Source organism: Drosophila sechellia, chromosome 3R (assembly GCF_004382195.2).
Source record: "Drosophila sechellia strain sech25 chromosome 3R, ASM438219v1, whole genome shotgun sequence".
Classification (NCBI taxonomy): Eukaryota; Metazoa; Arthropoda; class Insecta; order Diptera; family Drosophilidae; genus Drosophila; species Drosophila sechellia.
The window spans coordinates 18,876,065-18,901,111 of NC_045952.1; the positions used below are offsets into that span (position 1 = coordinate 18,876,065).

General features: G+C 44.4%; 6 protein-coding genes and 1 long non-coding RNA gene across 14 annotated transcripts; 3 read left to right on the forward strand and 4 right to left on the reverse strand.

Moving 5' to 3' along the window:
* Positions 1-36: 36 nt before the first annotated feature.
* On the reverse strand, positions 37-1,799 carry LOC6607092 (methyl-CpG-binding domain protein 3). Of its 3 annotated transcripts, none has more exons than XM_002031844.2 (3): positions 1,538-1,799; positions 961-1,293; positions 37-653 (listed from the first exon to the last, which is right to left on the reverse strand). In XM_002031844.2, the coding sequence occupies exons 1-3, from the start codon at positions 1,729-1,731 to the stop codon at positions 164-166; spliced, it is 1,017 nt and encodes a 338-aa protein (XP_002031880.1). In that variant the 5' UTR covers positions 1,732-1,799; the 3' UTR covers positions 37-163. The 3 variants fall into 3 exon arrangements, with proteins under 3 accessions (XP_002031880.1, XP_032576547.1, XP_032576548.1); XM_032720656.1 differs by having other exon boundaries at positions 961-1,296; XM_032720657.1 differs by lacking the exon at positions 961-1,293.
* A 246-nt stretch (positions 1,800-2,045) lies between these two features.
* On the forward strand, positions 2,046-3,948 carry LOC6607093 (AP-1 complex subunit mu-1). The gene is made up of 2 exons (XM_002031845.2): positions 2,046-3,134; positions 3,201-3,948. Exons 1-2 carry the CDS (start codon positions 2,313-2,315, stop codon positions 3,657-3,659), a joined length of 1,281 nt encoding a protein of 426 aa, XP_002031881.1. The 5' UTR covers positions 2,046-2,312; the 3' UTR covers positions 3,660-3,948.
* On the reverse strand, positions 3,792-5,798 carry LOC6607094 (2-oxoisovalerate dehydrogenase subunit alpha, mitochondrial). The gene is made up of 4 exons (XM_002031846.2): positions 5,650-5,798; positions 5,055-5,589; positions 4,821-4,986; positions 3,792-4,680 (listed from the first exon to the last, which is right to left on the reverse strand). The coding sequence occupies exons 1-4, from the start codon at positions 5,716-5,718 to the stop codon at positions 4,131-4,133; spliced, it is 1,320 nt and encodes a 439-aa protein (XP_002031882.2). The 5' UTR covers positions 5,719-5,798; the 3' UTR covers positions 3,792-4,130.
* A 360-nt stretch (positions 5,799-6,158) lies between these two features.
* LOC6607095 (probable tRNA (uracil-O(2)-)-methyltransferase) lies at positions 6,159-7,861 on the forward strand. Its single transcript, XM_002031847.2, has 2 exons — positions 6,159-6,428; positions 6,489-7,861. Exons 1-2 carry the CDS (start codon positions 6,164-6,166, stop codon positions 7,787-7,789), a joined length of 1,566 nt encoding a protein of 521 aa, XP_002031883.1. The 5' UTR covers positions 6,159-6,163; the 3' UTR covers positions 7,790-7,861.
* LOC6607096 (RNA-binding protein with serine-rich domain 1-A) lies at positions 7,804-9,524 on the reverse strand. Its single transcript, XM_002031848.2, has 3 exons — positions 9,367-9,524; positions 9,131-9,292; positions 7,804-8,864 (listed from the first exon to the last, which is right to left on the reverse strand). Coding segments are annotated over exons 1-3 (1,128 nt in total). The 5' UTR covers positions 9,369-9,524; the 3' UTR covers positions 7,804-7,900.
* A 217-nt stretch (positions 9,525-9,741) lies between these two features.
* LOC6607097 (RING finger protein 44) lies at positions 9,742-24,573 on the forward strand. 6 transcript variants are annotated; one of them, XM_032722747.1, is made up of 9 exons: positions 9,742-9,773; positions 14,129-14,707; positions 18,567-19,806; positions 19,916-20,266; positions 20,326-20,908; positions 20,965-21,424; positions 21,489-21,673; positions 22,035-22,147; positions 22,215-24,573. In XM_032722747.1, the coding sequence occupies exons 2-9, from the start codon at positions 14,313-14,315 to the stop codon at positions 22,407-22,409; spliced, it is 3,522 nt and encodes a 1,173-aa protein (XP_032578638.1). In that variant the 5' UTR covers positions 9,742-9,773; positions 14,129-14,312; the 3' UTR covers positions 22,410-24,573. The 6 variants fall into 6 exon arrangements, with proteins under 6 accessions (XP_032578638.1, XP_032578637.1, XP_032578636.1 ...); XM_032722746.1 differs by lacking the exon at positions 9,742-9,773 and adding an exon at positions 10,156-10,231; XM_032722745.1 differs by lacking the exon at positions 9,742-9,773 and adding an exon at positions 12,206-12,315.
* On the reverse strand, positions 21,767-22,304 carry LOC116801685. The gene is made up of 3 exons (XR_004362168.1): positions 22,212-22,304; positions 22,012-22,154; positions 21,767-21,943 (listed from the first exon to the last, which is right to left on the reverse strand). It is a non-coding gene; the product is annotated as an uncharacterized LOC116801685 (long non-coding RNA).
* Positions 24,574-25,047: the final 474 nt, after the last annotated feature.

The following is a 25,047-nucleotide window of genomic DNA, read 5'->3' on the forward strand; positions in this document are numbered from 1 at the left end:
GAAGCTTTCTCGACGTGAAATAAAAACCAGGATTCCTCGATTGGAGTTGGATTTGGTTTATTACACACTAGTCTTAAATGTAGATTTCGAATAGGGGTCAATACGATAGAGATGTTAGAGCCTACAATGGAATTGGTAGATGCATGAGGGGTAACCATTGAACTCATGTCTTGAGTGCATCCTGCAGCTTTCGCCGCGCCACTCCGACCCTATCCTCCTGTTTGCGTATGTCGTCCTCCGAAATGATCACCGCGTGCATGAGCGGCTGTTCAGGATTCATAAACGCCATGGCATTCTTGGTCAAATCAACCTTCGTAGAACTCTGGCCGTGTACGCCGGCGTTGAGCATATGCAGGGCCGTGGCCACCGACTGGAGGACGGTCTGTTCGTTGACATTGGGGCCAACGGTGCGTATGGTCTTGGGCAGTGAGATGTCGTCTAGCTCCTCGCCGCTGTCGTGGCAGGCGCGTAGTCGTTCCAGTCGCTTCTCCCAGAACAGCTGTTTCGGCTTCTCCCGAGTGCCATGCTTGGGATCATTCTTCGCTTTGGCGGGATCCTGCTTGTGGTTGCGAATCACCGTCACCGGTTGCTTGAAGATCGAGGCAGTCTGTCGAATGGGCGGCACCAGGGAGACATCTGTGCGCAGGGCTCGGCTGTAAGGGATTAAAGATTGGAAATGTATTAGAGAAACGCTTGCAAAAAGCTAAAACACCGAACAGCACATAAGACAAAACGTAAAGTGAAGCTTTAGCATGCAGAGATGGTGAACAAAATTCTCAGGTGGCACAGAGCTACAGCGTTTTTGAAGAGAACTACGAATCTTTTGGCCAATTGTGTATTTCATTGGGTATTTTTGATTTCATGATTTTTGATTGCCGCAGGCTGTAGACCTTGCGTCCTGGCAAACAAGACATGACACGCTGGCATGCAAGAGTCAAGTGCTCCTCCACTTGGCTCTACCTGAGTTCGATCTGTTGCTGCTGGCGATTGGCCGTTGATGGTGAAGCAGATGCTGATGCTGCTGACGAGGCGGTCGCTGTCGAGGGAGCAGCTCCTCCTGCTGCTGCTGCAGCATTGCCTCCTTGACTCCGGGCGAACTTGCGCTTGAGGGCATTGGCCGCCGATCCGCTGGTGGCCCCATTACCGCCCCCGCTCGCTATAGGCAGCGGCATGGCGCTGCAGCGGTACAGTGAAATGGAGGGCGAGGGCAGGGCGCGGTGTGGCATCTTGCCAGACTGGAAATCAGGGATTGCAATGTCCTGCGGCTTTCCCTCCGCCCTTTTTCCTGTGGGACTGCTGAACAGACACGGCGGTGGATGGATATTTTTGGTGGGTTAAGTGGTGGTAGTTCGTGTGCGTGTGTATACATAGGCGTGTGCGTGTGTGTGGTGTATATGGCGTGTGTGTGTGTGTTTATGCGGATGTAATAACAGAAAGGTAGTGAAAGTGATTAAACGTTTATCCGATTCAACAGCGTGCAGTGTTCCGATTTTAGGTATATAGTATTCTATATAGTAGTGCTGCTCTTCTTCTTTACCTGTAGTAGAAAACATCCACCTTGTTATTGTTGTTGTTGCTGCTGGCTGTGGCACTGCTGCTGTTGTTGTTGCTGCTGGCGTTACTATTGGCGCTGCTGCCGGACTTTCGGACTTCGTCGCGCTGCCATCCCTTTGGCAGGACACTGCAGTCGACGCGTTTGCGCTCGATTGTGACGCTCGGGTTCATTTGCATGCTCGCCGAAGTAAATAATTAACAATTCCACAAAAGCAGCGTCTGGGCTAGCAGCAGTGTGGCCGTACTGCGGATGGGCACAAATGCCGGGGCACAATAGAGATGCTAGATTACATTCGCCAATATATTTATGATTTCAATTTAAAGGGAAAAGGAAATAATTAAAAAAATAATCATTTTAAAAACAGAAAAATTAAGATGTTACACGCTACACATTTTTCAATCGCTTTAAGCTTAAATCGCTAGAAAAGCAACACTAGCCCAATCTCACCTGGTCACACTGCCCAACACCTGGTGTGAACATTTCACAACACTGGTGGGCCAACTAATAAGAAGAAGCATTAGCTGAAAAGGCGACGTAAGAAATTTCGGAGTTTTCATTCGCATTTTCCAGTCCACGAAACGGAATATGTAAATCTAGCCCATTGATAGACCTAGCCCACTCATCGCCACCTCGCGACAGTTGCCAACTTCCACGGGCAACGCCTGCCGCGAGCAGTAGAACCATCGAAGCGACCTCCAACTCGATCCAATTGGGAATTTTACACCTGGGACAAGTGGCAGCTGCTGGGAACCAAGTCATGTCTTCGTCGGCCATTTTCGTTCTGGACGTGAAGGGCAAGGTGCTGATATCGCGGAACTACCGCGGTGACAACATCGACATGGCTGTGATCGACAAATTCATGCCGCTGCTGATGGAGCGCGAGGAGGAGGGCCTTATCACCCCGATCCTTCAGACGGCGGAGACAACGTTTGCCTACATAAAAACCAACAATCTTTATATCGTATCCACGACGCCGCGCAATAAGAACGTTAATATCGCTCTGGTCTTCGTCTTTCTGCACAAGATCGCCCAGGTCTTTGTGGAATACTTCAAGGAGCTGGAGGAGGAGTCCATTCGGGACAACTTCGTGATCATCTACGAGCTGCTGGATGAATTGCTCGACTTTGGCTACCCGCAGACCACCGACTCGAAAATCCTGCAAGAGTATATTACGCAGGAGGGTCACAAGCTGGAGCTACAGCCCCGCATCCCGGTGGCCGTGACCAATGCAGTATCCTGGCGGTCCGAGGGCATCAAGTATCGCAAGAACGAGGTGTTCCTAGACGTTATCGAGTCGGTGAATCTTCTGGCGAACGCCAATGGCAATGTGCTGCGCAGCGAGATCGTGGGCGCCATTAAGATGCGTGTCTACTTGTCGGGAATGCCGGAGCTGCGACTGGGTCTCAACGACAAGGTTCTGTTCGAGAGCACGGGCCGCGGCAAGTCCAAGTCCGTAGAGTTGGAGGACGTCAAGTTCCACCAGTGCGTGCGGCTGTCGCGCTTCGAGAATGACCGCACAATCTCGTTCATTCCTCCGGACGGCGAGTTCGAACTGATGTCCTATCGTCTGAACACGCATGTGAGTATTTTTAAGAACTTAGCACCAAAATAAGGAAAGCATGACTAACTAAACCCTTGTTCACAGGTCAAACCCCTGATTTGGATCGAATCGGTGATCGAGCGGCATGCCCACTCCCGTGTGGAGTACATGATCAAGGCGAAGTCTCAGTTCAAGCGAAGATCGACGGCCAACAACGTGGAGATCGTCATACCAGTGCCCGCCGACGCGGACTCACCCAAGTTCAAGACCACCATTGGCAGCTGCAAGTACGCACCGGAGCAGAACGCAATCATCTGGACGATCAAATCGTTCCCGGGTGGCAAGGAGTATCTAATGCGGGCACATTTCGGTCTGCCGAGCGTGGAGAGCGAGGACAATACGGAGGGCAAGCCGCCAATTCAGGTGCGCTTCGAGATTCCCTACTTTACCACGTCGGGCATCCAGGTGCGCTATCTGAAGATCATCGAGAAGAGCGGTTATCAGGCGCTGCCATGGGTGCGGTACATCACGCAGAACGGCGACTATCAGCTACGCACCAATTGAAAGGGGCCACTCCCGTTCCTGCATCATTCCAGCCAAGCTTCAGCGAGTCATCCTGCAACAGGTAGCTTCATCTCCACCCGCGTTTTTGTCTGCGATGCGTTGCGTTAAGTCAAAAGTATATATTTGTATTCGTATTGTTTCAGTATATGTATATTGTATGTAAATCAAATTTAATAAATTTTAACACCTTTTCATAACACCTGCACCAGAGTGGGTCACTTTGTATGTGCAAATAAAGACCTAGGATGCAACCAAGTTAATTCTCTTCGTAGGTCAGAGAAAAATCAAACTTAAGTTTTCTAATTTCACATATCCACCGACCCACCTGTACAGATGAGTCATAACAAACGGGTTGAACCCACAAAAAATTGTTTGCCTATTGCTTAATCATAATAAATGCACTTTCGATCGAGTCTCTCGGTTCGCTTTGATTTCTGAGTTGTAAGCATCTTTCTGGCACCTATCTGGAATCTATTTCTCAAAGTTCTTCAAGGGATAGTGCTCCTTGTGGGCCCCGATATGTTTTTCCAGCTCGCTACGCTGCTCAATCAAATGATCCGGCATCTCCGCATAGACGCCTTCGAACATCTCACGCCAGTTGGGCTTAAGTTTCTTCTCGGACACTGCGATCTGCTTCAAAACCTTTTTCCTTATGTCCTTGACGTATTCGTTTTCGACTGTCTCGTCGAACCAGCCTTTGTGCACCATGTAGCGCTTTAGCTTCGATATTGGGTGCTCCACCGAGTTCCAAATCTCGATCTCCTCCGCTGGTCGGTAGGCTGTACTATCATCTGAGGTGGAATGGTGGCCCACTCGATAGGCCAAGGCCTCGAACACCACCGGCTTGTTCTCCTTGAGGACATACTCCCTGGCAGCTTTCATCGCATTATAGACGGCGAAGACGTCTGTGCCATCCACTCGAATGGTGGTAATTCCATAGCCCATAGGTCCGCGACCGGCGATTCCATCGCCCTTGTACTGTTCATGCGATGGTGTGGATATAGCAAAGCCGTTGTTGCGACTGTGGGGAAAGGTAACTCATGGAGAAACTTATTTGAATAAAGCAGGGAGTAGTCAATAATATTTTTGATAAGATAAGAAATACCTACAAAATAGGTTATCTAATCAAAGTAATGTGTTGCGGATCTTATAGTTACTCACCAGAAGAGGATAGTCGGACAACCCAAAGTGGCAGCAAAGTTGAAGGCGGCATGTGCATCTCCCTCGGAAGCAGCTCCCTCACCGAAGTAACAGACCACACAGGCATCGTTGTCTGGCCTCAATTTCATGGCGTAGGCGGCACCAACGGCCTGGGGCATTTGGGTGGCTGTTATCCAACAGAGAGAAACAGGATAAACATTCGCTCATCTAATAAATAAGACTATGTTAACTCACAAAGCGGACTGGAGATGGTGACAAAGTTAAGTTCCCTTGAGCCGTAGTGGACGGGCATCTGCTTGCCGCGACCCAAGTCGTCCGTGTTGCCGTAGCACTGATCGATGAACTGGTCGATACGGAAGCCACGCCATACCAGAACACCCGCTTCGCGATACTGGCCGTAGATGAGATCCCGCATCTCCAAGGCGGCGGCACTGCCAATGTGTGAAGCCTCCTCACCAAAATTGGTCATGTAGAATGAGATTCTGCCCTGTCGCTGGGACTCGTATAGGATTTTGTCCATGGTGTTCAGCAGCACCATGTCGCGAAACATTTTCTCCACAACCTCACGGCTCAGCTGCGGATCCTGGCTCTCATCCGCTATATAACCATCCTGGTCCATCACCCGGTAAATTGGTATTGGCGCATAGTCTTCCGGTTGAATGAGGTTCAGCTTGCTGACAAACGGAGCCTTAGCGCCGGGAAAATTGGCGTAATCATCCGATGGCTTTGAGCTGAAGTCCCGAGCAGCTGTCGAGATCGCACCTCCAATCTTTCAAGGGTAAAACCAAACAAATAACAACAAACCCATCTGATCACACCAAGTACTGACCACTTTCAGGTGCTGTTGGCGCCTCGCCACAGAACCCATTAGGTGCACCGATTTTCGCAGGAATGACATGGTATATAATTTGTGTCTAAACTATTAAATGCAACAGGTAATTTTGAAGATTCAGCTGCGTGTTTCCCAGCTGATTACGCAATACAATACCATATCGATAAGTCTCTATCAATCGATGTTTAAGTTATCGAGATCTTCAAATAAATTTATAATAGATTTTATTAAATTATTATTATTTTTACTTTAATTGTAATTGTTTTATACCGATGTTGAGGCTATATTTTCATACTGAAGGTTGTACTACAGTATGTATTTACAATACATTTTTCTGGTACTTTCTCATTAAAAACATTAAAATGAAACCCCAAAAACTAATATCCCTTTAATAATAGTTAGCAAGTTTCGTTTTGAATACGCGCCAAACAAATATCGATAGACGCAGCTACCCATCGTGCGTATACTTAATATTTGGATTTTCCTTGTGCCACCTTTCGTTTTCGACACCATGGCAGCAGTAGAAGAAGCACAATTCTGGCAGGCGATTGGAATTCTGATCAAAAACTATCATGCTTTGAATAAAAAGATATTCGAGGTAGTCATTACCCAAGTGAAAAAACAGCAGGATGGGCGGGTGTGTGAATCCAGTGCGGAGGAGTTGGCGAAGTCCCTAAAAGAGGATCCAAACAAGCGCACGTGTACAGGATTTACGATCGGATTTAAACTGCTGTCCAAAAAACTGGCGGATAACATCCTAGGCACCGGAATCGTAGGTGAGGATAATCACTACATTACTTACTTTTTAGACAACTAATTTAGCCTCCTAATTACAGATTTTGAGAAATGTCTCTATGAGTGCCAATTGGGAAGCGATAGCATTGAAGACTTCTCCGTAGGACTCCTTGGCGGAGAGTTTCAACTGAAGTCCAAATCGAACACCAACTGGTTGGAATTTGTGCTCAAACCAAAGCTCATAAGCTGGTCCCAGTCCAAGCAGGATGAAGCAAAGGTGAAGTCATTGGGTTTGGTGAATGTGGAGAAGTACAATGATCTGTACAAGGAGTTGAAACAGAGGCATTCAAAACGCCTGCTGGAACACTGGAAGACCGTACAGGAGTCCACGGATCCGCTGAAGTTCATTTACGAGGATTTGGCCATCGCAGCATATCTCATGGTTTTGTGGAGCCAGACACAATCGGAGCCCACTGCTTTCGCTGATTTGGGTTGTGGAAACGGTCTTTTAGTTCATGTGCTCAACGCCGAGGGCTACAAAGGGTATGGCTACGATATAAGGAAGCGAAAGCTATGGTCCCTCTATCCACCGGATACCCAAAGGAGCCTCATTGAAAAGGCCGTTGAGCCCAACAACTTCCGCTTGGATTTTCCGGATGTGGATTGGTTGATTGGTAATCATTCGGACGAGTTGTCTCCTTGGATTCCGGTTTTGGCTGGTCGCTTAAACATCAACTACTTCCTACTGCCCTGCTGTCCCTATGAACTGTCGGGAGCCAAGTTCCGCCGGCGGAATACGAAGATAAGTGCCTACCAGGACTTCTTTCAATACGTCACTAAGGTCTCTCATGAATGTGGCTATGAGATCCTGCAAGACCGCCTGAAAATACCAAGCACCAAGCGCTTGGCTCTGCTGGGAATTAGGAGAAAAGCCTCAAAGGCTATTGAAGACCTGGAGTACTTTGTCCAAGAGGAGCTAAGAAAGTACAAGACCGGAGATGCCGAAATTAAGCTGCGCGAGAAGGAGGAAAGCGTTCGCAATTGCACGCAGGTGGATAAGTCCATAATTGATGGTCTAGTGTTTAAGATCTTCAAACTGATTCTGGATTCGAACGAGGATAAATGGTCTGGTCGTTTGCCCATGCGACAGATTGCCCAGGCTCTCACCAAGGAGGAGCTGAGTGGCATCAAATCCGAGTGCGGCGGCATCAAAACATTGCTACGCAATAAACACGAAGTTTTCGAATTCTGCGGTGGTGATCTCATAGGTATAAGAACCCCAAAACCAACGGCTGCTCTCCCCAAATCCCATCTGACCATCAAGAAACGTAGCTGCTTTTTCAAACTTCATCATCCGCTGGGATGTCCTCTCGAGGATGCTGAGTGCTCGTTTATACACTAAGCCAACTCTCTATGTGTGTGGTATTTGCTCACCTTTATTATTTGGATTATAATATAAAGAAAAGTGCAATAATCGTGTCAATTGTAGAAACTAGGAGTCGATCAGTGTCCTCTAACGAGAGCTGTCACTGCTATTGCTGCGGCGTCGTCGACGAATGGGGGAGCGGGAGCGACGACGTGGTGAACGCCGGTTCCTCATGGGCGACTGACGGCGTCCACCGCCGCCGCCACCACCACCTCCTCCACGATTGTTGAACCTATTGAACTGGGGTGGGGATCGCCAGCGGTTGTTTTGCGGACGGCGCATCGGTGGCGAGGGACGACGAATGGGCGGCCGCTGCTTAACTAAGACAACCGGGGATACCGTGATCTCCTGGCCATCTATCTGCCCGCCATCCATGTGCTTCATGGCCGACTCACAATCCTCGGGCGTGGCATATTCCACAAACGCCACGCCGCGTCCGAAATTGGGGTGAAAGCGGTCTACGGGAAACTCCACGTTCTTCACATCACCAAAGCTGCTAAATATCTCGAACACATGGTCCTTGGTAACGTTGCGGGTAAGCCGACCGACATGAATGCGCACCTGTTTGGGCGAAGGCGAACGAGTCCGCGACCGGGAGCGCTCCCTTCGCTTCGGTGGCGGCGTCCTCTCGGCGGAGCCACGACCACGTCGGCGTGGCGATCGTGAACGACTGGCTGAGCGAGAACGCTCCCGCTTTACATTATTGCTATCGGCGGCTGCCCTATCATTGGATCCAGCTCGGCGGGTACGATCCCTCGACCGACTACGACGATCGCGATCTCGCTCCGGCTCCTTTCGCGCCTTGCTGCCCGGTCTGGGAGATTTGGAGACGCGCCTGGGGGAAAGGGTGCGAGAGCGGGAACGTGATCGGGCGCTGGGCTTATCCTTGTCCTTGTCTTTGCCTGCAGCTCCGCCGCCACGTCTTCGGTTCTTCTCGCTGCGATCCGAATCGGTGGACGACGATGATGAGGAGCTCGAGGAGTCGCTGGAGCTGCTTGAGCTGGAACGCGATGACCCGGAACTACTCCGCGAAGAGCTGCTGTCCGATGTGCTGGAAGAAGTGAAGTGTTGTATTTACTTTTCGCAACCAAGAAAACGGCAATGAAGCTGGTACAAAGTAAAACACTTTTTAACTGTGATCAAATTTTACCATATATGGTATGTGAATTACAATAACTTTTACAAATTCTTTTCGCTCGGAGGCATTTTTTTCCCGCTACTATCCAGAAGAAAAGGGACTTTTCTTTTAAAAGTAACCCTTATTCCGGTTGGCAGATGGCAGCCATTTGTGGGAAAGGCCTTTGCCGGCTGTTTTACCTGCTTCTGGAGTGGCTGCTGGAGGACGCCGATCCGCGGCGTTTGCGTTCGCGGTCCCTGCGCGAGGAGCCGCTAGTCGCCTTGCCATCCTTCTCTTTGGCGACCTTCTCCTTGTTGTCCTTTTCCTTCTCACCCTCGCCGGCGGGACTCTGGGCACGCGCCCTGTTTTTTTATTTGCCGAGAAAATCAAGCTGTTTTGGACCATTTAGGGAGCAAAATGTGGTGCAGATACTTACATTTTCGTATTGCCGATTTGTTAAACGATTAGTTTTATAGTACCGCACACTCTTTTAGGTGCAAGCCGAAATGTTTTTATTAATAAATCCTGTTTTTTCAACAGGAGTTAAATGCGAGTAGCGTTTTCAGTGAAGATTAGTGTGACCGTGTTGCGAACGTGTAAAAATACATAATTATATTAGCGAGAAAACACACTACTCTACTTTGCTATTAAAAAACTGTTTTGAAAATATTTTTAAGCATGTTTAGTTAAATATAGGGTTTTATAATATGCGTAAATCTCAAATTATGGTAAACAAATGTTCCCCTATTATTTCTAGTATATTTGGGATTAATATAACAGACAGCACTTGGTAATTTCTCACAGTCTCGCCGCGGCCACACTCTTTGTCAGGTCGAGCCCAAGGTAAACTCCCATAAAGCGTAAAAATTAAAGACCTTTTCTGCCCAGCAATTTGGACTCGATAGCAAGTAATAATGTATACCGTGTAATATGAATAGTGCTTGTTTTCGTAACGTACATATGTAGTGGAATTACATAAAACGCAATTGTCTTCAGGCCAGCACTTTTTTTTATCTGCTGGTGACGAAGTGGTTGTCATTGTGAGTTCACATCCGTGTGCCTGTATGTGTGTGAACTTGTGTTGATTTTGTCCGTGCGAGCAAGCGAGATAGCAAAAGGGGGCCGCGGGGGCTGGCCACAGCCACAGAGTTTCGATTTTCCATCCACATATCTACACTCGCAGCGGAAACAAGAGAGAGAGAGAGAGAGAGAGCGTGAGAAAGAGGAGCGCCCCGTCTGGTCTGGGCACATTTTACCACACTGCGTCTTTGTCTGCCGTCGAGTCGGGAGCTCCGCGTCTGGTGTGTAAAATTATTATTCTAAATATTTCGGATTACTCCGTCTATAACTCAATAGCAATATTAAAACCCCGCCCCGAATGCTTTGCGTTGAAAACCATATCTCAGTGTGTGTGTGAGTGCAAAGTGCAGTTATGTTGTGGCAGCAGTCAATGCAAATTAACCCGTGTCTATACCACAAAGGCACAATTTTTAGCCCCATCATCGTGTTTTGAAACGCCACAGCGCAGCGTAATTGCCAAAAACCAGATAGCCAACAAGCGGTTCGTTGGTATACATATCCATATATTCATATAATCAATGTGTGTAAAGAAAACGAAACTAAGAAAAGCGAAAAAGAGCATTCGATGAAGTTGACTGTCATGACTACGCAATAGCAACAACAATAGGAGCTGCCACACACACACACATATGCACAGTAGGTGGGTCCTCTCACGTGCTCTCAGTGCCGCTCGCTGCTCTCCCTCTCTCGGTTTCTTTGTGCGTCGGTGTGAGTGTGTATGGGGTGTTGGGGTCTGGACTCTGGAAAAGCGAATATTTTGATGTCTGCTTGCTTGTGTGTATATGCGTATATTTTTTATAATTTATTGTTTTAATTTTGAGAGGGCGTAGTGTGACCCCAACTCGAACACCGACCCTGCCTAAGTATGCATAGAAGTAGTCGCTGCTATATAGCTTTTCGATCGGGGTTCGGGAGTTTGGAGCGTCGCCCTGGGCCATGCACACCACCACACACACAGTTGTGGTCAAAATAATAGTTAAATTACGGAAATGTAGTCTATTTACAATGTTTAAGGAGAGCCCCAAAGAGGTCGCTATTTATATACATACATACATATGTATATGTTATCGCTCCATTAAATCTTATAATCTATGTTTAGAAATGCACTTATCTTATCTTTATAATAATATTTACCACCCTGATCAACGAGGGTTTTTATGCCGCGACACAGTCGTTATAGCAAGAGGGTGCTTCCGAAATCTTGAGTTTTGAAACCACTTTAAAAGCATCGGAAAAGAAAAAGAACAGACTTCTAATGCTAAAAATATATATCGCAATATAATTTGGGGTATAAATTAAAGAACTCCATTATTTTGCTATATATTTCGTTTCCCTTCGAAAATATAAATATATGCCTACTTAAATGTCTGTTTTAAGCAACACTAACCTTATTCTTAGAAGAAACTTTACTCCACTGCAACATATTCAAGTAACCATTTCTCAGAGACTACAAACCAAAAATAGTTTACAGCACTATTAGTTTAACTGCAACTGTATATTGAACCACAATTACAACCATTATCGTTATGATAAACAAGCATTTGTATATTGTACTGCCTGCCTATATTTTACGTCTAATTTGCATTACATTGGCATTAATACTCATTGGCCGCAATTAAAACCGGGCTTTATATATATATTTATAGATATATATTTTAATATTATCCCACATATACATACATTTATTGCTAACCAAACTAAACCAACCCAAGTAATTAGTTTCTCAACTGAATGTAATAGCAATGTTTTCTTTTACTTTTATTTTCTTTGTTTTAGCATACATACAATATTTTATTGCTGGTTTTGGTGGTAAATTTGCATTGTTAACGGCCGCGGCCAGACGTGCCCCGCTTCTTTAACACACACGTCTCTCAAACGAATACCGATCATCAAGTGTTTCCCCTATTGACTCTCGTATATAGCTACACGTAAAAACCAATAAATAGCTATACTGATACCGAAAGCAACTAAACCGAAAGTGTATACTAAATACATGCCCGTATGTACCACATAAGACTGCCATCTGCCCCTTGCGTTGCGTTGCCGTGCCGTGCCGTGCCGTTGACACTTTTGTATCTGGCCGTATTCGTATCTGTATCTCAAACTCACTGACCAACTACTGCAAGCGCAAATGCAAATGTAATCTGCAAAATGCAAACTGCACACCTGAATCTCAGCGCAAGTCTTAAACGTTTAATCCTCGAACTGCCTACAATACCAACCAACCTATCAGCCATCCTGAGCCAATCAACCAACCAACCTATCAACGGTCTACCGCAACTGGCAAACCAAACGGCTTTAGTTTGTAAGCTTAACTTATTTTTTTTCTTTTTGTAAACCTGTTAAACATACAAACAATCAAAGACTGAATACTGAAAAGAAGTTCAAAGTACGATTAGACACGTTGTAATTATTTGTAATTGTCCTTTGTTCTCCTAATGGTTCCAAATACGATCGATCTCTAACCCAACCATTTAAGCTATATACTATATACGACAACACGACTTTGTCACACTGTTTGTTTTACTTTGCACATGTTCGTTTTCTATTTTACGCCTAGTATTTACTATATTACCTACTTATAGAGCACACACACACAACCACACACATCCCATGTACGTTAAGTGTAACCCTCTTTATCTGTCGCTCTCTTGATCTGGAATCTTTCGATTGTACTAACTGCCCGCCGGGCGATAAGCGATAAGTTTGTAATCAGTCATCCGCCCCTCAAACTCGATCCATACATATCCACCAAACCCGAAGCCGACAGCAGAATAGAAACCGAAACCCAAAGCGCTACCCAAAGAAACATAGCCACTAATATTGTTTTTGTTCTGTTGACACATTCATGTAAAACACATAAAGATAAATACGTATTAGGTCAATTGATAAGTACTCGGTCTCACAGAATTATTTAGCTTTCGGTCAAAATCCAAAACTCCATGAGCTTCGAATTGCGCAAATTTGGCCAAGTCGGGAACTTTTCAATTGACCTGTTATGTATATTTGCGAGGGGCGGCTTAACGATGGGTTATATCGTGTTTAACAACTTAAAATGGAAACGCTGAAAGTGTAAAATTTATCGTTACCCACTTATCATGGCAGACGGAGTCGGCGGAGTTAGTTCACATATACACATACATACATATGTACTACCTATGTACCCGTAACTGTTAACTTTATATCTATATCTATATATATCGTATCTGTATTTGTATCGGCAGCTTTTCCACATACCCCCTATACATGAATTTATATACATTTATATCGTACTTATACCTATAGTTGAAAAACTAACCACGCACGTATCTCATCTCAGTTCCATATAATTGAAAACCTATTAAAGCTACACTCTATAAACAAACTGAAAAATTGTTGCTGTTTTATTTATTACGATTACAATAAATATTTACGTATATCCACACATAAACACACCAACACGTATATATACATATCAATATATACACATATATATATACATATTTTATTATCCCTGCCTAAGTAAGTATTTGGCCTACTAGAGAAACCATAAATGTTTTGTTATTGAGCATGTTGGCTTGTTGGTTGTTTGCTTTCTGTTATGGAGCGCGGGTCCGGCTTAGAATACTTCTTCCTAAACAAATAATAATAAAAATAAAACCCAAAAATGTAATATCAAATACCACAAATTAAAATCCACAAACATCTAGAGCGTACAAAACCGTTTTCCGTTTTCGATTCTAATCTGAGTTGGTGGCATCACGAACTTGAGCGAACTCTACTACTTTTTGAATAAAATACACAATATCAGCTAATAGTTATTGTGACTAAAGATACAACAACATGACCTCATATAATATGATTTTTAATTTTCTCAACAATTCGCGGAAGTAAAGTAAATTTTCTTGTGTGATTCGGGTCTAGAAAATAAAAGCTCTTTTAGGACAAATGGTACTATACAATAATGCTTTCATTTCTACCCTTGAGTCGCCAGTATTTGTAAAACAAAATTGTTAAATTTTGATCAGTTTTGGATGGTCCCAATCGTATTCAGATTGCAAACGGAACCGGGCTGCATAGTTAAGTGTTCAAGCGGCCACTTAATAAGCAAATCGTCTCGTTTCTACTCCCGCCCGCAGCTGTGTGATAACAAGAAAAGCGCAAAGAAAGCTCTCGCCCAGTCGAAAGTCGAATAGCAACAGCAGTGGCATCCACAACAGCAGCAGCAGCAACAACAACAGGCAGCAGCAACAACCACAGGCAGCATCTGCAGCAACAACAGTGCGGCAGCAGCATCTGCAGCAACAACAGTGCGGCAGCAGCATGCTGAACTCGAATGCCACCGGCGGCAACAACAACGGCAACAATCATGGGGGCAGCAGCCGTCGGCCCTTTACCCGCAATTCCTCATCGGTCCGCTCGCAACGCGGCGGTGGTGGCGGGCTGGGCGGTCGCATGGTCTACTCGCCACACACACATCCGCATCCGCACGCCCAGCAGCAGCAGCAACAACAGCAACAGCAGCAGCAACAGGGGCAGCAGCGGTCCAGCAACAACGGCAACAACAACCTGTGGCTGGGCAACAGTCCTTGGTGCAACGTCAATTTGAACAACAACAGCGGCAACAACAATAACAACGGTGGCAATAACAACGGAGGCAACATCAACAGCAACAACAACAGCAACAATGTCAATAACAAAGATGCAAACCCAAATTGGTAAGAGCCGAGAGCCGCTTGCGTTTTTGAACCATTTCCACCTACTCACTCGAGATCCTTTTCTGGAATCGAGCTCTATGTTTAGCCTTAAGTGACATTGAAAAGAAAAGCGAATTCGAAACGTACCCCCCAAATCCAATCCGAACCGCTCCCGAAAACCCCCAATGAATATCCATCCATAATTAACAAGACATATCCTTGTAACTTCCCCCACGACTAGAACAGTTTATCTACTTTCTATCTCTATCTCTATTACACCTGAACTGAAAAAAAAGTCAACAAGAACCGAAAATCGCTTTTAGGCTAAAGGGAGAATTTTGTAATTAATGTCGCGTTCAGTAGTGCAACCAAAAACATTTGAATTGGTCCTAACCGTTGAATTTTCGAAGCACTAAACAAAAAAGCTTGCCTCGCCGATTTGATGGCGACACATAATGGATATAGTGTTATACCGATTATACTTCTCGATCATTTGTAACTCTCTTGCGTTATCTTGCGTACTGTACATTTTGTGTTTTGTTCCTCGTCGAAATTGGCACCCGAACCCACATCCTAACCCACTCAGTTACCATACCATACCATCTATACTAATTAACGTTGTAACTATCCCAGCATTGACATCAAAAACTACACATACACACCCACATTATACTATCCAACACGAACTGAGTTTTGATTTGAATTTACTTAACGGTTTACCTATCGTATGTACATTTTTTAACCGCTTTTATATTACCATACCCGAAATTTGAGCAGTGTGAAGTTCCGTAGAAGATACCGTATGCGTATTAACCGAATCAGAAACTCTTAATTTCCATAATATCTTGTAATAACTTGAAGAACGTTCAATGTTTCATAGACTTAAGACCGATCAAACAGTTCCCCAAGAAAATGCATGAAAAGCACTTGAAAATGGCGAACCAAATTTATTACGTAGCAATTTCTCTTTCGTTTCGTAGTCGTTTCTTTGTCCCCAACGCTTCTTCTTGATTTTGAGTAAAGCGCGTCTAACGGACTTAAGTACTTACCAGCATGCTATCTCTCCTTCTCCCCCTCTCTCTGTCACTCTCTGGCCCATTCAGTACATCCCCAAGGACCTACCTTAAAAGCCATCCACCTTCTCTTTCTCCCTGATTCCTTATTGTGTGGGTAGTTTAGCTGGCAATTACTACCATTACCTTTACGGGCTTTTAACTGTTTAGAGCAGGAGTCAGCAGTAGATTTAAGTGAGTAATTGATTGGTCAAGGAAACATAGACGGTGACATCGACCATCGTCACACGACGTTTGTAGAGAATTTACATTTATATGGTTGGGTGGGAAAGTGCTTTTCATGCAGCATCGAAACAGGACTATTTCAATTCAAGTGGAAATTAGAGTAACATTCTTTACATTATTTTGCATGGCTATCAAAAGTTGACTTTAAAACTTTGAATTATGTATCGAGGGTTTTTCATATAAATCGAATATACTTGTGCACCATATAGTATTAATGAAAAAGAAATTTAAGATCAAAATTGATTAATTTTATAAGGTTAAAAGATTTTCCACAGATTCTATTTCCAGAAATCCACTAAAATATGTTAATCAGATATTGTCATTTTTGTAGGCCAATATATATGCAAGATTGTTTCCATTCGTACACTATTTAATCCATCAGGTAGAGTTTCCACCTGCTCCCAATTTCAAGACCTAAACCCACCCACAACGTTATTAATTGATATACGGTTTTATTTGATTTTTGATAACCTTACTTTCGTTTTGCGAATAGTGTCGCTTCACGTTTAATGCTATTCGTTAAATTTATATTAAAACAAAAATGCAAAAAACCAAGAACGAACATAAATGCGATGATAAATATGTGAAATGCAACCGTGAAAAGTGCAAGCCAAGTATGAATTTAGTTACAAAATTTCCTCTTTATCCAAACCGTACCGTAACTAGTTGTAATTTTTTTCGATTTCGACATTTTATGAATGATGCATTTTAGTTGAGTTTCTTGATTGATAGCTAAGTATATTGATGACTATTGATTGATGTATTTTGCTTAACTTTGCGTAGGTCGAGGCGAACCGAGTCGAGTTTTGCAAATGATCAACAAACTCAGCTTAATGTTTTACTTATTTATTTGCATTTTGCACACTGCGGCTTAGAATGTTTGACAAACCAACCTAATAGAAAATCCAAAAAACCAAAAGTTAACTCAATTTAACAATGAAAACAGACAAATTACCGAAAAACAACTGTTAAATTCAACTCTTTTTAAAAAGCTCGAGCATATCCTTCTTTTGATTTACTCCTTGCTCTCTCTCTATATCTCTCTTTCTGCTCTTTTCTATTACTGACTGTTTGTGTGTGTGTGTGTGTAACTTTAAGCGAGCCACAATAATAATAATAATAACAATAACAACAAGTACAGCATTGTATGGTCATTGTCACACTCTGTTTATCAAGTACTCTTCTTTGATTTGTCGTCTACCTGAGATACAGCTGTGTTTAAATAATAGTAGTTGGAAATGAACACACTTCTAACAAATTTACTAAAATATCAGCGTTTGCTTACAGTTTAATTTCATGTTTTATGTTTTTCAAATCGATTTCTTAATTTTTTAAGAATAGTTCACTGCTTTTATCCAAAACACAGCTGTACGTACAATAGTTGTTATTTAGCCAGTTGCAATCGCAGCTTTTGCATCTAGACCGTAAGAGTTAATATGTTACGCAGACACCGGCTTACATACGTTACGATTAAATTAAAACGTTCGGCGCTTAGACACGCCCCATTTCCCCCACTCTCTTGCTGTGCGTGTACATAAGTAACTATACATAGGCATAAGAACTACTTTATGGTGTGCGCCCAGCTCGATCACGATCTCTTGGATCTCGTTCTGTTCCATTTCCGTATCCGTTCCCAACCCGCAAAAATAATAATAATAACAGTAATTCGTAATAGCTTTTTCACAGGCTGAAGAAAAGCTCAAGCTTACGTACGAGTTGTTTTTGTACCAGTTTATTTACGTTTTCGGTTTACGTTCTCTTTCATATAGTTTTGGAGCATGACCAGCACTCTCTCTATCTCTCTCAAATATATATATACGTATCCAATGTATTTCTCTCGTGTTTAGCTAGTGAGATCGGCCTATTACGTTACAGTTGCCTTTTTGCCGTTACGTTAAATTTGAATAGTGTGAAGAACAGTGTGCGATTGGCGTTTCGTTGTTTTGATTTCCGTTTCTATTTCGATTTTTGGTAAGCGTAGTGTGCATAAAAACAAAGCGAGCAACAAATAAATAAATAAAATAGAAATCTAACCAAATTTCCACCTAAAATGCATTCAAAACAAAAGAGCAGAACTAAAAAAAAGGAAATAGAAATATCTGCAAACGATGTGAAACTAATTAGTACGTACGTATTTGTTTTATACTAAATGTGTGTACATATCGATATTATATATATATATATATCTATATTAAACTAATATCTAATTATTGCATTTTGCCATTTACATATATATTATTTTTATCTTTTTCGTTTTTCTTTCTTCTTCATATAAAACCAAAAAAAAAACCGAAATCTACTGCAAAATAAAAAACTATATAAATAACGTATGTGTGTGGCTACCACTCTGCATATATACACCACTACTACTACCTACTACCTGTACATGTAATATGCATACAAATAACTATATATGGGTTGTGTTTAATACTACCACACACTGCTACTGCATTGATTTGATTGAACAATTTTCAACTGTATCTCGTACAACCGAATATTATACTCTCTATATATACGTATATATGTATTACATATTATCTAAAACAAAACTGCAACTGCAATCCTCAAAATCGAAAATCCAGCGATGTACAAACAAGTAATTCTAGCGGAACTTGTATTTATAACAATAGCAAAGCGCATCATCATCACAACAACAGCAACAACAATGGTCACACTCAGAGCCACAATCACACTAACCATTCCCCCCACCAAGGTCACCATCACCCCCACCACACCCAAATGCACTCACCCCACCACCCGCATTCGAGTTCACCACAGCAATCAAACAGTTACCGCCAATACCCCCCGCATTCCTACTCCCCCAACTCCCCACACAGCAACGGCCATACAAACAGCAATGCTAGCAACAATCCCATTAGTCAGCGTAGTAATCCCCAAGCCCACCCCAACCAGAACCAAAATTCCCATTCCAATTTTCACGAGATGTGTACGGGAAGTAGGGGATCCCACACCTATGGATCCATGTCCGTTTCCCTGGTGAGACTGAATCCTGCCCGTTTGTGCCTAACGCTTGGCCCTGTCACGCCACCCGCCCAGCGAGTAGTATCCTTTGGCCACAGATCCCATTCCAATTCCAGTTCCAACTCCAGTTCTAGTGATCAGAATCAGCATAACCCGCCGCCACGTAGTCAAAACCATTACCCCAATCCACATCACAGTCAGTACCAGTACCAATACCGATACCAGTACCATCCGCCACACCAGTACCATCCATTGCATAGCCCACAGCAACAGACTAATCGCCAATCCCTTCCGCTAACACGAACGAATTCAAATTCAATCAACGCAACAACTTTCAATTCAACCAATCCAACAACAAATAGTAATCCTACTGATGTTGTGAATGTAAATTCTTGTACCGATATAATTCCTCATGGGCCTTCGTCATTGTCTTCGTCTGCGTCTTCGATGCTGCCCCAACAACAACAACATCAAATTAATAACGCATCCGCACCCATCAGTAGCCACAGCCAAGGTCAAGGTCCCGGGAACTCCCCCAATCTTGGCCACAATCACCAACGTGGCTACAACAACGGGAATAACAACAACAACCGGGGTATCGGGAACGGGATCGTAAATGGTAATACCAATGGACCACCCGATTATATGAACTATCGACGTGGCGTGTGTCCGGCTCAATCGCGGGACTATTCCGGGAACGGAAATGGGAATAACAACGGACATGGCCACAATGGACGTCGCTATATGCCCGATAACTTGAACAACCCGTCCTCATCCATGAATGGCCTGATCAATTCCGGACACCACCAGCGCAACTACAACGACAGGAACTTGAATAACGTAAGCTGATTGACTAATACGACTATGATAAGTATAGTTAGGGTTCGATACATACACATTAAAGTTAGCAGAGATAGAAAGATCTAAATCCTAACTCCTTCATCCGTAGCACTTTGGAAACACCGAACAGAACGGAGGACCCGACCATCGGGATCGAGCCGAGGGTTCTTCGTACAACTTTATGCGCAACGGAGGAGGTAGCGGGGGCGGTGGCTACGGACGCAATGGATCGCATTACCAGCACATGGCCTATGGTAATAACAACGGTGCGTCCACTTCGACCGGCGGACCAGGACTTATGGGTGAACTGCCCTCGGGATCGGGCCTGTCGGGCTCTTCGCTGTCGCTGAACAACGGACCCGGAGGCCTCAACTCCGACAGTCCGTCGCGAAAGCGCCGCCGCATCTCCGGAAGACCCCAGAACGGACCACAGCCCCAACACCGTTGTCCGATGGCACACGTGAGTTTCCAGAATGGTCTTGTCCTCAGCTTATTAACTTAACGGGTAATCCTCTGCAGATGCAGCAGGGAAGTCCGCCACTTCGACGCCCGCGGTTGCGCGATGTGGCTACCTCCACGCAGCAGCAGCAACAGCAGTACGGCCAGCAGGTTCATCATCCTCAGCAGCAGCAACAGCAGCCGCCATCCAACTACCACCCGATACACCATCATCAGCCACAACCGCACTACGTTCCTCAGCAGCAGGTGCCACCGCCGCACGTCCAGCGTTCACCGTGGGATTTGGGTGGCAGTGGAGGAAGCTCTGGAGGAGCCACCTCCAGCAGCTCGGTGGGTCCCATTCTGCAGCAGGTGCAGGCGCCGCCGCAGCCACCGAGTCACCAGCAAGCGGTGGGCTATCCACCAGCACCGCCACAGCCCGCCTCCCTGATGGTGGACCTCAATCTGAACCAGGTGCCAGTGAACCTGCAGTTGCGTCCCTCGGAGCCCTTCTGGGCCTCCTTCTGCACCTATCCTATACCGGCGCAGGCTAGACTAGCACCCTGTCACTTGCACGGTGTCTACACGCAGCCATTCCCCGCCGCCCCACCACCAGGACTGGCCGCTCCTCCACTCCAACAACAGCATCAGCCACTTATTCAGGGTGAGTACTGAGTTTTGGATTCCAATGCTTATCTAATGTCTCCATCTCTACCACAGCCCAGCAAATGATTTCCCAGGCCACCTTGACCGCCCAGCAGCAGCAGCGGGATGTGGTGGCCATTGCAACGGCCAATCTTGGACCCATTGAAGCGCCGGGAGCCCATGGCCATCCTCACGCCCATCCACATGCTCATCCGCATCCTCACCAGCTGCCGCCGGGCATCCACATCACGCCGCTGAGCGGAGCGGCTGCAGCGGCCGCCACCCATCATCTACATTCCACGGCGGCAGCTGCAGCGGCCGTCGCTGCCAGCGCCCAGATAACCACCGCGCAGCAGATCCTCTTCTCGTCGGACCGCCGCACATTCCCGCCCCACCGCCGCATACCGCGCTTCTGGACGGCGAACCATGGACATCGTCACGTCCTGCCGCCGCAGTCGCTCGCCGCCCACCAAGCTCCTGTGCAGATTCAGGCTACCTCGGGCATCATCAACCCTGGCTTCTTGCTCAATTTCCTGTACGTTTCGAAGATCTCGATTCTGCTTGTCCATTATATAACCCAATGCTTATCCTTTATATAGGGCCATGTTCCCGCTGTCGCCTTACAACCAACATGATCTGAGCTCTGGCGACACCAATGAGACGGAGAACTACGAGGCGCTGCTCAGCCTGGCCGAGCGATTGGGTGAGGCCAAGCCGAGGGGACTCACCCGCAACGAGATCGATCAGTTGCCCAGCTACAAGTTCAACCCGGAGGTGCACAACGGTGAGTGATTAAGTCTCTTTGTAGATCCAGATATTTAAGATAGATAAGAAAGATATTTAAGATTATATAAAAACATCCGACAAGTGGAACAGCTATTTTATATTATTTCTTAAATCAAATTGATACAATACATAAGGGAAAACAAAATTGTAGGAAGAAGTTACACCCGCGATGGCAACAGTGCGTATACGTAATTCAGTTTGAATTCTGCCCGGGAAAGTATGCTATACATTTTGAAATAAATTGATTGTACAAAATTTGCCATATACGCTACAATTTAAATTCATAGTTATAAAATTTATTAAGTATTTTCAACTACTTATCCACTTTTTACTTACGGATCCACTTATATTTCCCCCAGGCGACCAATCATCCTGTGTGGTGTGCATGTGTGACTTTGAGCTACGCCAGCTACTGCGCGTCCTGCCCTGCTCCCACGAATTCCACGCCAAGTGCGTGGACAAATGGCTGCGGGTGAGTGCTTTAGAATATAAAAAGAAAAATGCCACGATAAATCTAAAATACTCAATTTACCTACCAGTCGAATCGCACGTGCCCAATTTGCCGCGGCAATGCCTCCGACTACTTCGACGGCGCCGACCAGCAGCAACAGTCGCAGGCAACAGCCGGAGCTGCGGCTGCATTGAGCGGCACGTCCGGCGCAAGTGCCGGAGTGGCGGGAACTTCCGAGGCCTCAGCGGCCACCGCCAATCCGCAGCAGAGCCAAGCGGCCTAGACCCGAAACCCTATTCCACACACCTCCAGCTTTTGCTTTTCCGGGCGATGAGTGGTCGGGACGGAGGAGATTTCCGGGCGTGGAGGGCTGGTCTGGGGCGGGGGAGCCACCTCCCACCACCGCCATCACTTGATGTAACGCGCAACGAATCCAACTGCCAAACCGTCGACGCTTCCTCCTCAGCTGTATGCCCCCGCCCAACTGGCCACGAATAATGGATCCACCCGCTCCGCCCCTCGGCCACGCCCACGCGAAACTCGCCGCCTCTTCAATAGCTTGTCTTAGACATTAGTTCGTATGTGAGTAATGGTAACCGTAATTAGGAGTAACCCATATATGCGTACCACCAAGAATTCAACTATAGTTAAAAAGCGTATATATATATACATATATGCGAAGATATATTTGTGTGTGGAGAATGATAATGACGTAAAGCAAGTGTCTGTATATAAGCCAAGAATTGCACAAAAAATTAACAATAGAATTTCTTTGCCTTTACAACTCGAGGATATCCTGTAATCCATTCAAGTAACTATATGCGAACAAATATAGTGTATTCAAATGCTTGGCAGCGGTCACTCAAAGCCCAGATGGTTATGGTTATGGGACATTCAGGAATTATTAATCCCCAGGGGCTTTTCGGGACCTTTTGAGGTATCGGTGCCAAATCGAAGTGGTTTATCTTGAATTGTTGCTGTCCACACGCATAGCCATGCATAGCTATATATTATATAGAATACATATTTAAGCAAAGCGAAATATTTGTAACTTGGATTTGTGTTTTCACGCTTTTGAGTTAGGCTTGCGTATTTACTGCTTCCTCTACGTATTTTGTATTTACTACCATTACATTTAGTTTTAATAACAACAACGTACTATATTTACCCCTATACGACTTACATAAAAACCAGCATAAATATAGTGCATTGCATTTTATACTAATTGTACGAACTGAACCCACTGAAGAAGTTCTTCTTCTTGCACTAGCAAAAGAAAAAAAAACAAAACCAAACAAAAACAATGATAAAGATATCCTATGAGGGAAAAAAATATATATTTTGTTCGTTTCTACTGTTCGAAAATTAGTAACTATAAACGGAAGCAACTAACCTTGAAACATATAAGCAATCTTTAAAATCGACTAAACCAGATGAACGGAGGACGATAAGCGTTTCAACAAATATACTATATATAGATGCATATATACACACACACAGGTACACACACACACGTACACACACTTACAGGAGGGAAAGCAACCATATAAGAATTTAGCATACAGGCATAGAAACAAACATACATATGTATATTGGTGGGCTTATTAATGTATTCGTAGTAGATGTGTGCGTAATTAAACATATTGCAATCGCCATGAGAACACAAGTATCGTATATCGTAACTAGACTTTTCCAGGGCCAGCGTGCGTGGGTGGTGACCTCAGCCGCCCACCGACCAGTCCATCCACTTCCGTAGTATTTTTGCCTTTTGAACTGTAACGTCTGTAGCTCTAAACACTCTAAAGCATTAACAACATTAACATAAACAACACACACACAAACACACCTTAACCTCCTTCAATGTGACTTGTCTATTAAAATTGCATCAGATGCGAGTATTACGAGTATCAAACATATATACACACATAGAGATTTTCCCTCTGATATAAGCGATTTAAGCGACTTAAGCGAACTACGTGCACTAGCCTTTTGAAGCCGGAGAAGGAGAGCAAAAGCAACCATTTTTACCAATATACATGTACAAGTACAAGTACGAGTACCATACAATAATTATCTATATCTATCTATCGATCGATCGGTATACACAATTAACCAATTAACGTGGAACTAAACCAAACGAGAAATGAGAAGAACAAGTAAATTGAAATGATTCCTGCCCTCCATTCGTATTAAAAAACCATTGAAACTAACTCAACAACTTTTTATAGCATATATATACTATGGATAGCATTGATTTTTTGTGAGAATGGATATACATAACATTAGTTTAGCCCCTTCGGGAAGGCCATAAGCCGCATCTATTGGCTCATCCGTTGCTTATAGCGAGAGTTTGCAGCACTTTTCCTACCCAAAGCCAACCTGACCTAGCTCCCCCGTTCTCAAGTCCTTAATAAAGCTATGCATTACTGCAATCTTGATACCTAGTATATGTGTAAAACGTGTGTGTATTTATTATACCCGGTATTCGAAAAGGATATCCATATTTTTTCACGTGAAATCCAACACATATAGTGATGTCCGTTAACTAACGGACAAACGTGTCCGTTTAAGAATTTAGAAAATGAATGTAGGTTTTGATGATTAAATATTTTCATCTCCATAAAACAACTTTTTTAAGAAAATATTGTTTATTTTTGAAAGCGATTCAGCGAACGCCCCAAAGTTGGCCAGGATAATGACTACCGGGTATCATGTAATCGGATCAACCGATTATAGCGTTCTTTCTTGTTTTTAATATATATGAATGGTATTTACAAAAGACCATTGTAAAGGTGTTGTGCTTTTCTAGAATTTTATTAGTAGGAACATCAACTGAATGATAAACGAAAACCCAAATAAAGTTTATTTTTTGTCACAATAACAGAACGTTATGATAAAAGCAAATAACTATATATAGAATA